Source organism: Mauremys reevesii, linkage group 22, assembly GCF_016161935.1.
Source record: "Mauremys reevesii isolate NIE-2019 linkage group 22, ASM1616193v1, whole genome shotgun sequence".
Classification (NCBI taxonomy): Eukaryota; Metazoa; Chordata; order Testudines; family Geoemydidae; genus Mauremys; species Mauremys reevesii.
Window position 1 is genome coordinate 24,193,388 of NC_052644.1, and position 14,867 is coordinate 24,208,254.

Sequence of the window (14,867 nt, forward strand, 5' to 3'; positions counted from 1 at the left end):
GTGTGCAGAGGCGGTCAAAAAAGCAAACAGGATGTTAGGAATCATTAAAAAGGGGATAGAGAATAAGACTGAGAATATATTATTGCCCTTATATAAATCCATGGTACGCCCACATCTCGAATACTGTGTACAGATGTGGTCTCCTCACCTCAAAAAAGATATTCTAGCACTAGAAAAGGTTCAGAAAAGAGCAACTAAAATGATTAGGGGTTTAGAGAGGGTCCCATATGAGGAAAGATGAAAGAGGCTAGGACTCTTCAGCTTGGAAAAGAGAAGACTAAGGGGGGACATGATAGAGGTCTATAAAATCATGAGAGATGTTGAGAAAGTGGATAAGGAAAAGTTATTTACTTATTCCCATAATACAAGAACTAGGGGTCACCAAATGAAATTAATGGGCAGCAGGTTTAAAACAAATCAAAGGAAGTTCTGCTTCACGCAGCGCACAGTCAACTTGTGGAACTCCCTGCCTGAGGAGGTTGTGAAGGCTGGGACTATAACAGCGTTTAAAAGGGGACTGGATAAATTCATGGTGGCTAAGTCCATCAATGGCTATTAGCCAGGATGGGTTAGAATGGTGTCCCTAGCCTCTGTTCGTCAGAGGATGGAGATGGATGGCAGGAGAGAGATCACTTGATCATTGCCTGTTAGGTTCACTCCCTCAGGGGCACCTGGCATTGGCCACTGTCGGTAGACAGATACTGGGCTAGATGGACCTTTGGTCTGACCCGGTCTGGCCTTTCTTATGTTCTTACCCCCACCCCAGCCCTTTAAACAGCCCCTGGGGGGGGCTCCCCTGCCTCTACCACCCCCCAGCCCTTTAAATAGCCCCTGGGGGGGGCTCCCCTGCCTCTACCACCCCCCCAGCCCTTTAAATAGCCCCTGGGGGGGGGCTGCCCGGCCGCGACCGCCCCCCCAGCCCGGTCAATAGCCCCTGGGGGGGGCTCCCCTGCCTCTACCACCCCAGCCCTTGAAACAGCCCCTGGGGGGGGCTCCCCTGCCTCTACCACCCCCCAGCCCTTTAAATAGCCCCTGGGGGGGGCTCCCCTGCCTCTACCACCCCCCCGGCCCTTTAAATAGCCCCGAGCCCCAGGCTGCTGCTACCCCGGTGGGGGAGAGAGGAGGGGGGCTGCAACCCCTGCCCTGCACCCCCCCCTTTTTACATTTTTTAAGTCACCCCTGCCAGGGCCGCCCCCCTTCCTACAGCCGGCCTGGCACAGACCCCCACCCCCAGCTCTGGTCCCAGGGGAGCTGACTCCCAAATCCACCGCCCACCTGACAGCAACTTGCCCCAGCTAGGGGGGGCAGGGGCTGCAGGTTGGGAGTGGGGGCTGGGGGGGTTAGAGCAGGGGGGGCTGGGAGCCAGGACTCCTGGGTTCTCTCCCCTGCTCTGGGAGGGGGTAGGGTGAAGTGGTTAGAACCAGGGGCCCAGGACACCTGGGTTCTCTGGCCGCAGCCCCCCCCCCCCCCCCAGGCCGTGCTGTCCTGCCCAGGAATGTCGGGGGGTGTAGGAGAGCTCCTGGCCCTGCTGCTTGTTACCCTTGGGCCTCGGCTCCCGCAGTACAGCGGGGGGGGGGGGGGCCTCTGCTTTCCTGGGCAGGGGAAACTGAGGCTGTGATTGGCCAGCCCCCCCCCCCCCCGGGCTTTCAGCAGTGGGAGGTTTCATTGGCTGCATGTCCAGGGGCAGAGCCAGCCCCCCCCCCCTCCAATCTAACCCCAGCATCCTGGCTCCCTCCCCCCCCCAGTCTAGGGCCCGGTCACTAGGCACCCCTGGCCCTGACTCCCCCCGACTACATGCACCCCCCCACCCAGAGAACCCCGGCATCCGGGTGCCAGGTGGAGGGGCAGCCGCGTGGGTGGAAGGGGGGAGGGGACTAGGAGTCCCGCCTGCAGGGGGTTCAGTGCCTCAGTTTACCATCCCCTGCCCCAGGGGCGCTTGCCCGTGCGGGAGTCCTGGGAGGAGGAGTGGGGGGGAAGACGAGTTGGGGTACCCAGGAAGCCCCCCCCCCCCAGTTCAGCAACACACCGTGCGCCCAGCGTGGTGTCTGACCCTTTATTGAAGGCAAAGCTGACACGGCTACAGCCCGGCGGGGGGGCCCGCCCCGTCCCCCCCCTAGGAACGGGGCGTACAAGCAGGGGGCACAGCTGGGGGGGAATCGCCGCTCCCCACAAGCCTTGTGATTCAATGAGGAAGCCAGGGGGCCCCCAGCCCAGGAGAGGCAGAAAGCAGGTCCGAGGGGAAACTGAGGCACAGGGGCTCTGACACCCCTGCTTGGAATGGGCACAGCGGCCCCACCCCCACCTCCTGGAGCAGAGGGGGAAGGTCAGAGCCCCACTGGGGGAAGGGCGCCCCCGCCCCTGAATACTGTAGGCTCCACCCACTGCAGAACAAGGGGCGTGGTCCAAGAGAGGCCCCGCCCACTGAAAGCGACTGAGGCAGCCAGAAGGGGGAGGGGAGGAGCCGTCACTCTTCCTTCTTGTCCTTGGGTCCCGCCTGCAGCATCTGGGGACAGAGGGACACGGGGTCAGGGGACGGCCAGGCCCCCCCGGCCCTCACCCCACAGCCAGGGCTCCCCCGCGCCCCACCCCCCCGGCCAGGGGCCCTCACCCCACAGCCAGGGCTCCCCGCACGCCCCGGCCAGGGGCCCTCCCCACAGCCAGGGTTCCCCGCACACCCCAGGGGCTCTCCCCCCAGCCAGGGCTCCCCGTGCCCCACCCCAGCCAGGGCTCCCCGGCCCGTCCCGGCCAGGGGCCCTCCCCACAGCCAGGGCTCCCGCACACACCCCCGCCCAGGGGCCCGCGCCCCGCCCAGGGGCCTCACCCCACAGCCAGGGCTCCCCGCCACGGGCCCTCACCCCACAGCCAGGGCTCCCCGTGCCCCCGGCCAGGGGCCTCACCCCACAGCCAGGGCTCCCGCACGCCCCCGCCCAGGGGCCCTCACCCCACAGCCAGGGCTCCCCGCACGCCCCCGCCCAGGGGCCCGCACCCCACAGCCAGGGCTCCCCGCACGCCCCGCCCAGGGGCCTCACCCCACAGCCAGGGCTCCCGCACGCCCCACGGCTCTGTCCATGACCCCTGCTCCCGCATGCAGCCCCCAGTATCCTCCCCACACTGCGAGTTAAAAATCCCCCAGCAGCTGCCGGGCCCCACGGCGCTGAGCCCCACCCCAGCTAACCCAGCCGCACCCCAGCAGCAGGGACAGGGCTGGGCAACCGCGCCTGGCTGGGAGCCGGCCTGACGCACCTGCCTGCACGTAGCCGTCACGAGGGGCCGGGCACGGAGCCCACAGCCGGGCGGGGCCGGGGCACGGGGGGAGGGGCAGGAGCCCGCCCTGCCCCCCCCCAGCTCTGCCGGTGCCCCTCACTCCCGACCCGCAGCCCCTGCCCCCCCCAGCTCTGCCGGTGCCCCTCACTCCCGACCCGCAGCCCCTGCCCCCCCCAGCTCTGCCGGTGCCCCTCACTCCCGACCCGCAGCCCCTGCCCCCCCCCGCTCGGCCGGGGCCCCGCGCTCCCGCCCCGCAGCCCCTGCCTCCCGCAGCCCTGCCGGTGCCCCCCCCTCCCGCCCCGCAGCCCCTGCCCCCCCCCCCAGCTCTGCCTGTGCCCCTCACTCCCCACCCGCAGCCCCAGCCCCCACCCTCCCCTCACTGCCCCGTGCCCCCCGATCAGCTGACAGCTCCGGTTGCCGGCAGGTTGTGTTTAGCCCAGCAGATCTCTTACCGCAGCACCAGCAGTTCCCAGGCCAGCAGGGCGGCGCTGCCCCTGGTGGTGGGGGGGCTGCCTCTGGGGGGCGCCTGTGGGGCTCTGGCCGAGCTGGGGGGCAGACACCAGCCCCGCCCCGGGCTCTGGAACACGCATCCTGCTCCTCAGGCCCCCAAGTCCTGTCCTAGACCACGGGCTCCAGCCACCCCCACCCTCCCCAGGCCCCCCTGTGCCCCACCTGCAGTTTGCCGTGTTCCTCCAGCAGCCGGTCGTACTCCTGGGTCAGCCCCTGGGCCTGCTTCCTCATGGCCAGCGCCTCGCGCTCCGCCTTCTCCGTGGCTGGGGGGGGGAGCAGCCCCGGTTAGCAAACGGGCCGAGGGGGCCGAGCCGAGCCAGCACCCGCCGGTGCTGCCTGAGTGTGCAGAGAGCCTGAGCCCCCGCCGTGCGGTGCCTCCAGCCTCGGGAGGGGATCACAGCCACGGGGCTGCCTCACTTTCCCCATGTGGGGTGTCTTAGGCCAGGCCAACGCTGACGGGCCCCGGGTGTGGGTCCGGGATTCGCGGGGGGGGCCGGGCGTGGGTCCGGGATTCGCAGGGGGGGCCTGGACCCGGATCCGCGGGGCCGGGCGTGGGTCCGGGATTCGCAGGGGCGGGCCCGGATTCGCGGGGCGGCCGGGCCCGATTTGCGGGGGGGCCCCCCGGGCCCAACGCTACCCTCAGGATTTAACCCCCGAGTTGCTGCAGGGCTGCAAAGCCCCCCCGGCCTCACCCCTCTTGCTCGTGTCCAGCTCCTCCTGCAGCTGCTTGAGCTCCACCTTCAGCGCCTCGTTCTGCTCCGCGGCCCCCGGCCCCTCGGCCGGCCGCTCCCCCACCTCCACGCCGGCCTGCGTCAGCTCCTGGGGGGCACGGGGACAAGTGACCCCAGGGGGACCCCACAGACCCAGCCCCCTAGAGCCCAGCCAGGGCCCCGCAGCCATGGGGCCCGACCCCCTGGGGGCGCCCGGTTTGACCCCCAAGGGGCTGGCGGCCCAGGCCGAGCCCGGCGCCCACCTGCTTCAGCCGGTCGTTCTCCTCCATGTATCTCTTGGCCGCGTCGCTGGCGCCCTCGGCCTGTTTCTTGAAGGCGGCGTTGGAGGCCAGGAGCGAGGCCTGCTGGGAGATCAGCGTCACCAGCCGGCGCAGGAGGCTGCGGGACCAGGGCAGCGAGGGGTTAACGGGCAACCCGGGGGAGCCCCTCACTCCCGACCCGCAGCCCCCCCCGGCCCTGCTGGTGCCCCTCACTCCCGACCCGCAGCCCCCCCCGGCGCCCCTCACTCCCAACCCGCAGCCCCCGCCGGCCCTGCTGGTGCCCCTCACTCCCAACCCGCAGCCCCCGGCCCTGCTGGTGCCCCTCACTCCCGACCCGCAGCCCCCGGCGCCTCACTCCCAACCCGCAGCCCCGGCCCTGCTGGTGCCCCTCACTCCCGACCCGCAGCCCCCGGCGCCTCACTCCCGACCCGCAGCCCCGCCCCGGCGCCTCACTCCCGACCCGCAGCCCCCGGCCCTGCCAGCGCCCCTCACTCCCGACCCGCAGCCCCTGCCGGCGCCCCTCACTCCCGACCCGCAGCCCCCACCGGCCTGCTGGCGCCTCACTCCCGACCCGCAGCCCCCACCGGCCTGCTGGCGCTCACTCCCGACCCGCAGCCCCCGGCCCTGCTGGTGCCCTCATTCCCGACCCGCAGCCCCCGGCTGCTGGCGCCTCACTCCCGACCCGCAGCCCCCGGCCCTGCTGGTGCCCCTCATTCCCGACCCGCAGCCCCCACCGGCCCTGCTGGCGCCTCACTCCCGACCCGCAGCCCCCGGCCCTGCTGGTGCCCCTCATTCCCGACCCGCAGCCCCCGGCGCCCCTCACTCCCGACCCGCAGCCCCGGCCCTGCCGCGCCCCTCACTCCCGACCCGCAGCCCCGGCCCTGCCGCGCCTCATTCCCGACCCGCAGCCCCGGCCCTGCCGCGCGCCTCACTCCCAACCCGCAGCCCCGCCGGCGCCTCACTCCCGACCCGCAGCCCCCAGCCCCTCACTCCCGACCCGCAGCCCCCGGCGCCCCTCATTCCCGACCCGCACCCCCGGCGCCTCACTCCCGACCCGCAGCCCCCGGCGCCTCACTCCCAACCCGCAGCCCGCCGGCGCCTCACTCCCGACCCGCAGCCCCGGCGCCTCACTCCCGACCCGCAGCCCCCGCCGGCCCTGCTGGTGCCCCTCACTCCCGACCGCAGCCCCACCCGGCCCTGCTGGTGCCCCTCACTCCCGACACGCAGCCCCCGGCCCTGCCAGCGCCCCTCATTCCCGACCCGCAGCCCCCGGTGCCCCTCACTCCCAACCCGCAGCCCCGCCGCGCCTCACTCCCGACCCGCAGCCCCCAGCCCCTCACTCCCGACCCGCAGCCCCACCCAGCCCCGCCGCCGCCTCACTCCCGACCCGCAGCCCCGCCGGCCCTCACTCCCGACCCGCAGCCCCAGGCGCCTCACTCCCGACTCGCAGCCCCCTCGGCCCTGCCGGTGCCCCTCACTCCTGACCCGCAGCCCCTGCACCCCCGGTGCCCCTCACTCCCAACCCGCAGCCCCCAGGGCCCCCACTCACAAGGAGAGCAGCAGGGAGAAGCCGGCCAGGTAGAGGTTGCGCTGGGCCCGGAACAGTTTCATGTGGAAATGCTCCACGGCGCCCGGGTTGTTCTGCAGATTCACCTTCTCCGTCACGTCGTCGTATTTCTGGATCTCACGCACGGCGTCTGGGGCAGCGAGGGGTTAACGGGCCAGGCACCAGCACAGCAGAACCCAGGAGTCCTGGCTCCCAGCCCCCGCTGCTCCAACCACCAGCCCCCACTCCCCTCCCAGAGCTGGGAGAGAACCCAGGAGTCCTGGCTCCCAGCCCCCCCTGCTCTAACCACCAGCCCCCACTCCCCTCCCAGAGCCGGGAGAGAACCCAGGAGTCCGGGCTTCCAGCCCCCCTGCTCTAACCCACCAGCCCCCACTCCCCTCCCAGAGCCGGGAGAGAACCCAGGCGTCCGGGCTCCCAGCCCCCCCGTTCCAACCACCGGCCCCCACTCCCCTCCCAGAGCCGGGAGAGAACCCAGGAGTCCTGGCTCCCAGCCCCTGCTCTGACCCCAGCCCCACTCCTCCCAGAGCCAGGAGAGAACCCAGGCGTCCGGGCTCCCAGCACAGCCCCCCCCGTGCCCCAGCCCCCGCTCACCCAGCAGCAGCAGCACGAGGATGACGATCAGCACCACGAAGAACGTGTTCCCGTAGGTCACCGCCAGCCGCACCAGGCGGGAGCGGAAGATTTTCTGCCATCTGCCGGGGCGGAGAGGATCACACAGGCGCCCCAGGGCTCTGGGGCCCCAAGCCCCGGAGGCCAGCCCAGCCCCGCCCACCCCAGGGCCCCGGAGGCCAGCCCAGCCTCCGCCCACCCCCAGGGCCCCCCGGAGGCCAGCCCAGCCCCCCGCCCACCCCCAGGGCCCCCCAGAGGCCAGCCCAGCCCCCCGCCCAGCCCCAGGGCCCCCGGCGCCCGGCCGGGCCCCACCTGGGCGCGGGAGATGAAGGGGACGCAGAGCAGCAGCACGGCGCAGACCTCGGCGTAGAGGAACGTGGCCACGGCCGACCACTGCAGGCTCATGGCGGGCGGGGGCTGGGGGGAGGGAGAGCGTGAGCCCCCGCGCCCCACGGACGGCTGCCCCGCCCCACAGCCCCGCGCCCCATCGCCCCCTCCCGCAGCCCCGCGCCCCATCGGCCCCCTCCCGCAGCCCTCCCGGCCCCACAGCCCTCCCCGCAGCCCCCTCCCGGCCCCATCGCCCCCTCCCGGCCCCATCGCCTCCCCACAGCCCCCTCCCCGCAGCTCCCGGCCCCACCGCCTCCCCACGGCCCCCGACCCCATCGCCCCGCCCGCAGCGCTCCCGCAGCGCCCCGCACCATCGCCTCCCCGCAGCGCCCCGGCCCCACGCCCGCCGGCCCCATCGCCCCGCCCCACAGCCCCATCGCCTCCCACGGCCCCATCGCCTCCCCACGGCCCTCCAGGCCCCATCGCCCCGCCCCACAGCCCCGGCCCCATCGCCTCCCACAGCCCTCCCGGCCCCATCGCCCCGCCCCACAGCCCTCCAGGCCCCATCGCCCCGCCCCACAGCCCCCGCGCCCCATCGGCCCTCCAGGCCCCATCGCCCCTGCCCCACAGCCCTCCCAGCCCCATCGCCCCTGCCCCACAGCCCCCTCCCGGCCCCACCCCACAGCCCCCATCGCCCCTGCCCCACAGCCCTCCCGGCCCCACCCCACAGCCCCCATCGCCCCTGCCCCACAGCCCTCCCGGCCCCATCGCCCCTGCCCCACAGCCCCCGTGCCCCACCCCACAGCCCTCCTGGCCCCACAGCCCCGGCCCCACCGCCCCGCCCCTCCCGGCCCCACAGCCCCGGCCCCACCGCCCCCGCCTCCCGGCCCCACCGCCCCCTCCCGCAGCCCTCCCGGCCCCATCGCTCCCCATCACCCCGGCCCCATCACCCTCCCTGCACCCCATGACAGCCCCATAGCCCCCTCGTCGTCCCCTCCCTGCCCCACAGCCCCCACTGCAGAGACTCCTGCCACAGATCCCCTCGCCCAGAACCCCATAGCCCCGCCCAGCCCCATCGCCCCCTCCCCATAGCCCCTGCACCCCCATGACCGCCCCTCCCCTGCCCCGCCCCCTCCCTGCCCCATCAACCTGAACCCCATGACCCCATCACCCCCTCCCGGCCCTGCCTGGGTCACTATCTGGCAGCCCCCGCCCCATGGCCCCGCCTGGGTCACTATCTGGCAGCCCCGCCCCACGGCCCCGCCTGGGGTCACTATCTGGCAGCCCCGCCCCATGGCCCCGCCTGGGTCACTATCTGGCAGCCCCCGCCCCACGGCCCCGCCTGGGTCACTATCTGGCAGCCCCCGCCCCATGGCCCCGCCCAGGTCACTATCTGGCAGCCCCCCCCGCCCCACGGCCCCGCCCGGGTCACTATCTGGCAGCCCCCGCCCCATGGCCCCGCCCAGGTCACTATCTGGCAGCCCCCGCCCCATGGCCCCGCCCGGGGTCACTATCTGGCAGCCCCCCCCGCCGCATGGCCCCGCCCGGGTCACTATCTGGCAGCCCCTCACCACGACGCGGCTCCTCGGACTGGTTCCAGGTGGTCCCACGCGGCCCCGCCCCCACCGGAAATAGAAACCGTGCGGGAGGCCCCGCCCCCTCCGGGCCGCTCCCGCCAATGAGCGCCCGGCGTCCGCAGCGGAAGTCGTTGCGCCATCACCGGAACTTCCGTTACCAGACCCGCCCCCATGTGGGCGGAAGCTGTTACCTCATGGCGCCGGAAGAGCCCCCGCCGGAGACCGGAACTGCAGCCATGACACCTAGCGAGGCGGAAGCGGCTTCCTGGGCCGCACCGGAAGTGCCTCCAAGAGAGCCTAAGGGGAAGGGGGCGGGGGCTGGGAGCCGGGCCCGGAGTGGGGGGGCTCGGCCCGGCGGGGAGGGGCCGGCCCCGGCCCCGCCCCACCCCACCCACTCAGCGCCCGCCCCGGTGCCGCCACCTCCCGCTCCCGCTCCCAGGCACGTGCCCAATTCGACGCCCCTCGGCCGCTGCGCCCTCGGGGGGGAACGTGTGTCCCTGGCAGAGCCGCCGAGCCTGAGCCCGGCTCGGAACCCGCGCGCAGGCCGGGAGCTCGGAACCCGCGCGCAGGCCGGGAGCTCGGAACCCGCGCGCAGGCCGGGAGCTCGGAACCCGCGCGCAGGCCGGGAACGTGGAACCCGCGCAGGCCGGGCGCTCCGACCCCGCGCGCAGGCCGGGCGCTCGGATCGCGCGAGCAGGCGGGGAGCTCGGACCCCGCGCGCAGGCCGGGAGCTCGGAACCCGCGCGCAGGCCGGGAGCTCGGAACCCGCGCGCCGGGAATGTGGAACCAGCGCGCAGGCCGGGAGCTCGGAACCGCGCGCAGGCCGGGAGCTCAGAACCAGCGCGGGCCGGGAGCTCGGAACCCCACGCGCAGGCCGGGAGCTCGGAACCCCACGCGCAAGCCGAACGTGGAACCCGCGTGCAGGCCGGGAACGTGGAACCAGCGCGCAGGCCGGGAGCTCGGAACCCACGCGCAAGCCGGGAGCTCGGAACCCGCGCGCAGGCCGGGAGCTCGGAACCCGCGTGCAGGCCGGGAGCTCAGAACCGCGGCGCAGGCCGGGAACGTGGAACCAGCGTGCAGGCCGGGAGCTCGGAACCAGCGTGCAGGCCGGGAGCTCAGAACCCGCGCAGGCCGGGAGCTCGGAACCAGCGCGCAGGCCGGGAGCTCGGAACCCGCGCGCAAGCCGGAGCTCGGAACCCGCGCACAGGCCGAACGTGGAACCCGCGCGCAGGCCGGGAACGTGGAACCCGCGCGCAGGCCGGGAGCTCGGAACCCGCGCGCAGGCCGGGAGCTCGGAACCCGCGCGCAGGCCGGGACAGTGGAACCCGCGCGCAGGCCGGGAGCTCGGAACCCGCGCGCAGGCCGGGAGCTCGGACCCCCCGCGCGCAGGCCGGGAGCTCGGAACCCGCGCACAGGCCGGGAGCTCGGACCCCCCGCGCAAGCCGGGAGCTCGGAACCCGCGCGCAGACCGGGAACGTGGAACCCGCGCGCAGGCCGGGAGCTCGGACCCCCCGCGCGCAAGCCGGGAGCTCGGAACCCGCGCGCAGGCCGGGAGCTCGGAACCCGCGCGCAGGCCGGGAGCTCGGAACCCGCGCGCAGACCGGGAGCTTGGTTGCTGCAGAGCGAGGGGCCAGTGAACCGAAATGCCTGACACTGTCTCCTGGCAACTGCTGGCCTGGCCCCCCCCCCCTGCAAGGTGCCGACTGAAGGTGCTGGAGACAAAGGACCCTGTGGCCCCCCAGGACCCCGCCGAGGGGACTCGCTGGGGGAAGCGCACGGGGGGGCCGAGGAGGCCGAACGCTCCCAGGAGAGACCCCAGAGGTGACGCCGGGGGAGCGTCTTGCCCTGCAGCCAGGCTGCTCTGAGGGAGAGGAGGCTCCCAGAGTCCTGCCTGGCTTGTGGGGAGCAGCCCCAGAGCATGTAGAACTGATACATGAAATTGTTTTTAATTGTTCACTTTATTAATGTAACTTCTGTTCACCAGTCACTACATGTGCCTACATTGTAACTTCTGTTCACTATTCACCAGTCACTGCACGTGCCTACATTGTAACTTCTGTTCACTATTCACCATTCACTGCACGTGCCTACATTGTAACCTCTGTTCACTGTTCACCAGTCACCGCACGTGCCTACATTGTAACCTCTGTTCACTGTTCACCAGTCACCGCACGTGCCTACATTGTAACCTCTGTTCACTGTTCACCAGTCACCGCACGTGCCTACATTGTAACCTCTGTTCACTGTTCACCATTCACTGCACGTGCCTACACTGTAACCTCTGTTCACTGTTCACCAGTCACTGCAGGTGCCTACATTGTAACCTCTGTTCACCATTCACTGCACGTGCCTACATTGTAACCTCTGTTCACTGCTCACCATTCACTGCACGTGCCTACATTGTAACCTCTGTTCACCGTTCACCAGTCACTGCACGTGCCTACATTGTAACCTCTGTTCACCGTTCACCAGTCACTGCACGTGCCTACATTGTAACCTCTGTTCACCGTTCACCAGTCACTGCACGTGCCTACATTGCAACCTCTGTTCACCGTTCACCATTCACTGCACGTGCCTACATTGTAACCTCTGTTCACCGTTCACCAGTCACTGCGCGTGCCTACATTGTAACCTCTGTTCACCGTTCACCAGTCACTGCGCGTGCCTACATTGTAACCTCTGTTCACCGTTCACCAGTCACTGCGCGTGCCTACATTGTAACCTCTGTTCACCGTTCACCAGTCACTGCACGTGCCTACATTGTAACCTCTGTTCACCGTTCACCAGTCACTGCACGTGCCTACATTGTAACCTCTGTTCACCGTTCACCAGTCACCGCACGTGCCTACATTGTAACCTCTGTTCACTGCTCACCATTCACTGCACGTGCCTACATTGTAACCTCTGTTCACCGTTCACCAGTCACTGCACGTGCCTACATTGTAACCTCTGTTCACCGTTCACCGGTCACCGCGCGTGCCTACATTGTAACCTCTGTTCACCGTTCACCAGTCACTGCACGTGCCTACATTGTAACCTCTGTTCACCGTTCACCAGTCACTGCACGTGCCTACACTGTAACCTCTGTTCACCGTTCACCAGTCACTGCGCGTGCCTACATTGTAACCTCTGTTCACCATTCACTGCACGTGCCTACATTGTAACCTCTGTTCACCGTTCACCAGTCACTGCGCGTGCCTACATTGTAACCTCTGTTCACCGTTCACCAGTCACTGCGCGTGCCTACATTGTAACCTCTGTTCACCGTTCACCAGTCACTGCGCGTGCCTACATTGTAACCTCTGTTCACCGTTCACCAGTCACTGCACGTGCCTACATTGTAACCTCTGTTCACCGTTCACCAGTCACTGCACGTGCCTACATTGTAACCTCTGTTCACCGTTCACCAGTCACTGCGCGTGCCTACACTGTAACCTCTGTTCACCGTTCACCAGTCACTGCACGTGCCTACACTGTAACCTCTGTTCACCGTTCACCAGTCACTGCACGTGCCTACATTGTAACCTCTGTTCACTGTTCACCAGTCACTACACGTGCCTACATTGTAACCTCTGTTCACCGTTCACCAGTCACTGCACGTGCCTACACTGTAACCTCTGTTCACCGTTCACCAGTCACTGCACGTGCCTACATTGTAACCTCTGTTCACCGTTCACCAGTCACTGCACGTGCCTACATTGTAACCTCTGTTCACCGTTCACCAGTCACTGCACGTGCCTACATTGTAACCTCTGTTCACCGTTCACCAGTCACTACACGTGCCTACATTGTAACCTCTGTTCACCGTTCACCAGTCACCGCGCGTGCCTACATTGTAACCTCTGTTCACCGTTCACCAGTCACTGCACGTGCCTACACTGTAACCTCTGTTCACCGTTCACCAGTCACTGCACGTGCCTACACTGTAACCTCTGTTCACCGTTCACCAGTCACTGCACGTGCCTACACTGTAACCTCTGTTCACCGTTCACCAGTCACCGCGCGTGCCTACATTGTAACCTCTGTTCACCGTTCACCAGTCACTGCACGTGCCTACATTGTAACCTCTGTTCACTGTTCACCAGTCACTGCACGTGCCTACATTGTAACCTCTGTTCAGTGTTCACCATTCACTGCACGTGCCTACATTGTAACCTCTGTTCACCGTTCACCAGTCACTGCACGTGCCTACATTGTAACCTCTGTTCACCGTTCACCATTCACTACACGTGCCTACATTGTAACCTCTGTTCACTGTTCACCAGTCACTGCACGTGCCTACATTGTAACCTCTGTTCACTGTTCACCAGTCACTGCACGTGCCTACATTGTAACCTCTGTTCACTGTTCACCAGTCACTGCACGTGCCTACATTGTAACTACTGTTCACTGTTCACCATTCACTGCACGTGCCTACATTGTAACCTCTGTTCACCAGTCACTGCACGTGCCTACATTGTAACCTCTGTTCACTGTTCACCAGTCACTGCACGTGCCTACATTGTAACCTCTGTTCACTGTTTGCCATATTGGAATCCAAACCCCAGTTTGAAACGCTCTCTCCATTTCGTAAAAGCTTCCTCCAACCTTCCTTTCTGCAAACCCTGCTGTGCTCTCCTTAGTTAGGTTCGATGTGTGACTGAGCTATGGATGGATGATGGCCCCGGCCTGTCCTGATAAGCAGAGTTCACACCCCAGCGGCTGAAGCTGCAGACAAGAGCCCTAACAAAGTGAGCAGAGTCCACCCTAAACAGAAAAGCTACAAGAGAAGGACGATCAAAGCCGGGTCCCAGGCTGACAGTCAGGCCTGCAATTGACGGTGATCAGTCACCAAACCCAGAGGCGGTTTGACCTAGAGCAAGACCTAGAGACTCTGGATTCAGACTCAAGCCTACAAAAAGGCTGGGTGAGATGGGAGACTTTGGGGGTAACGTTCTGCTGCCAGCATGGACGGGCATCGGCGCCTGCCCCACAGAGACCCAGCTCCTCCTCCTGCCCGGCTGTGCTGGCCAGTTACCGCCCCGAGCTACCAACCCAGGCTGGGAAATCAAGCCACGGCTCCAGCCATGTCCAGGACTGGAAACTATGCAGCAGCTGCAGAGCATCTGATGGGTGTGTGTGTGTGTGTGACTCTGTGTGTGTGTGTGTGTGTGTGTGTGTGTGTGTGTGTGTGTGTGTGTGTGTAGAAGGATTAAGATATTAGTTATTGGTCATAAATCAAGTTGTTATCATAATAAATGTGGCATCTCTGTCTTGCCCCCTGAAAAGCTCCTGTGTAGTTTTGTGTGTACAACAAGCATCGCCCGGGGACCCCGTGACAGACGCGTGTGCGAACTGGCAGGAAACGTGCAGGAAAAGCAGCATTGCAAGCCCCGGCCGTGCTCAGCGCTGCAGCTGAGGAGAGCGTGGCGCTAAACCACCTTCCACGTTTGCCCGTTGTTGCAAGACCTTGTGCTTCCGACGAAATCCAGAGGAAGTTTGTTGCCTAAACCCCTGCATGGCACAACAAAGGGGGAAGATACAGCGGAAACGTTTGTAAACATTGTGAAGAATGAGGAGGTGACATCAGAACAATATTTTGTGTGGCAACAGATGCTGCTCCCGCCATGGTCGGGAAACAGAAGCGATTTGTCAAGTTACTTGCAGATCAGACTGGCTGCCTGGCAGCCAAATTTCACTGTTTCATCCATCGAGAAACCCTGTGCTCCAGTTTCTAATTCAGAGCTTAATAATGTGAGGAATCCAGTGGTGCAAATTGTGAACATCCTTGTTGCTCGACCTATTTGACTCACAGGCCGTTTCAAGCACAGCGACGAGATGGACACTGCTTAGAACGTAGGAACGGCCAGACTGGGTCAGACCCAGACCCAGGGCCGGGCTCAGGCCGATTCCCCCGATTGCCCGGAATCGGGCCCCGCGCCTTAGGCACCTTTTTACATTTTGTTTTTACTCAGCTGGCGGCGGCCCACTCCAGGGGTCTTCAGCAGCATTTCGGCAGTGGGGGGGTCTGCTCCAGGGGTCT

General features: G+C 67.1%; 1 protein-coding gene across 1 annotated transcript; it reads right to left on the bottom strand.

Moving 5' to 3' along the window:
* Positions 1–2,005: 2,005 nt before the first annotated feature.
* BCAP31 (B cell receptor associated protein 31) lies at positions 2,006–7,358 on the bottom strand. The gene is made up of 7 exons (XM_039510507.1): positions 7,264–7,358; positions 6,924–7,033; positions 6,315–6,462; positions 4,748–4,883; positions 4,467–4,593; positions 3,937–4,037; positions 2,006–2,503 (listed from the first exon to the last, which is right to left on the bottom strand). The coding sequence occupies exons 1-7, from the start codon at positions 7,344–7,346 to the stop codon at positions 2,465–2,467; spliced, it is 744 nt and encodes a 247-aa protein (XP_039366441.1). The 5' UTR covers positions 7,347–7,358; the 3' UTR covers positions 2,006–2,464.
* Positions 7,359–14,867: the final 7,509 nt, after the last annotated feature.

Coding starts and splice junctions, on each gene's coding strand:
- BCAP31 (XM_039510507.1), bottom strand. CDS start 7,346: ATGAGCCTGCAGTGGTCGGCCGTGGCCACGTTCCTCTACGCCGAGGTC. Junction 7,034..7,263: donor CTCTGCGTCCCCTTCATCTC/CCGCGCCCAGGT, acceptor TGATCCTCTCCG/CCCCGGCAGATGGCAGAAAA. Junction 6,463..6,923: donor CCTCGTGCTGCTGCTGCTGG/GTGAGCGGGGGC, acceptor TCGCTGCCCCAG/ACGCCGTGCGTGAGATCCAG.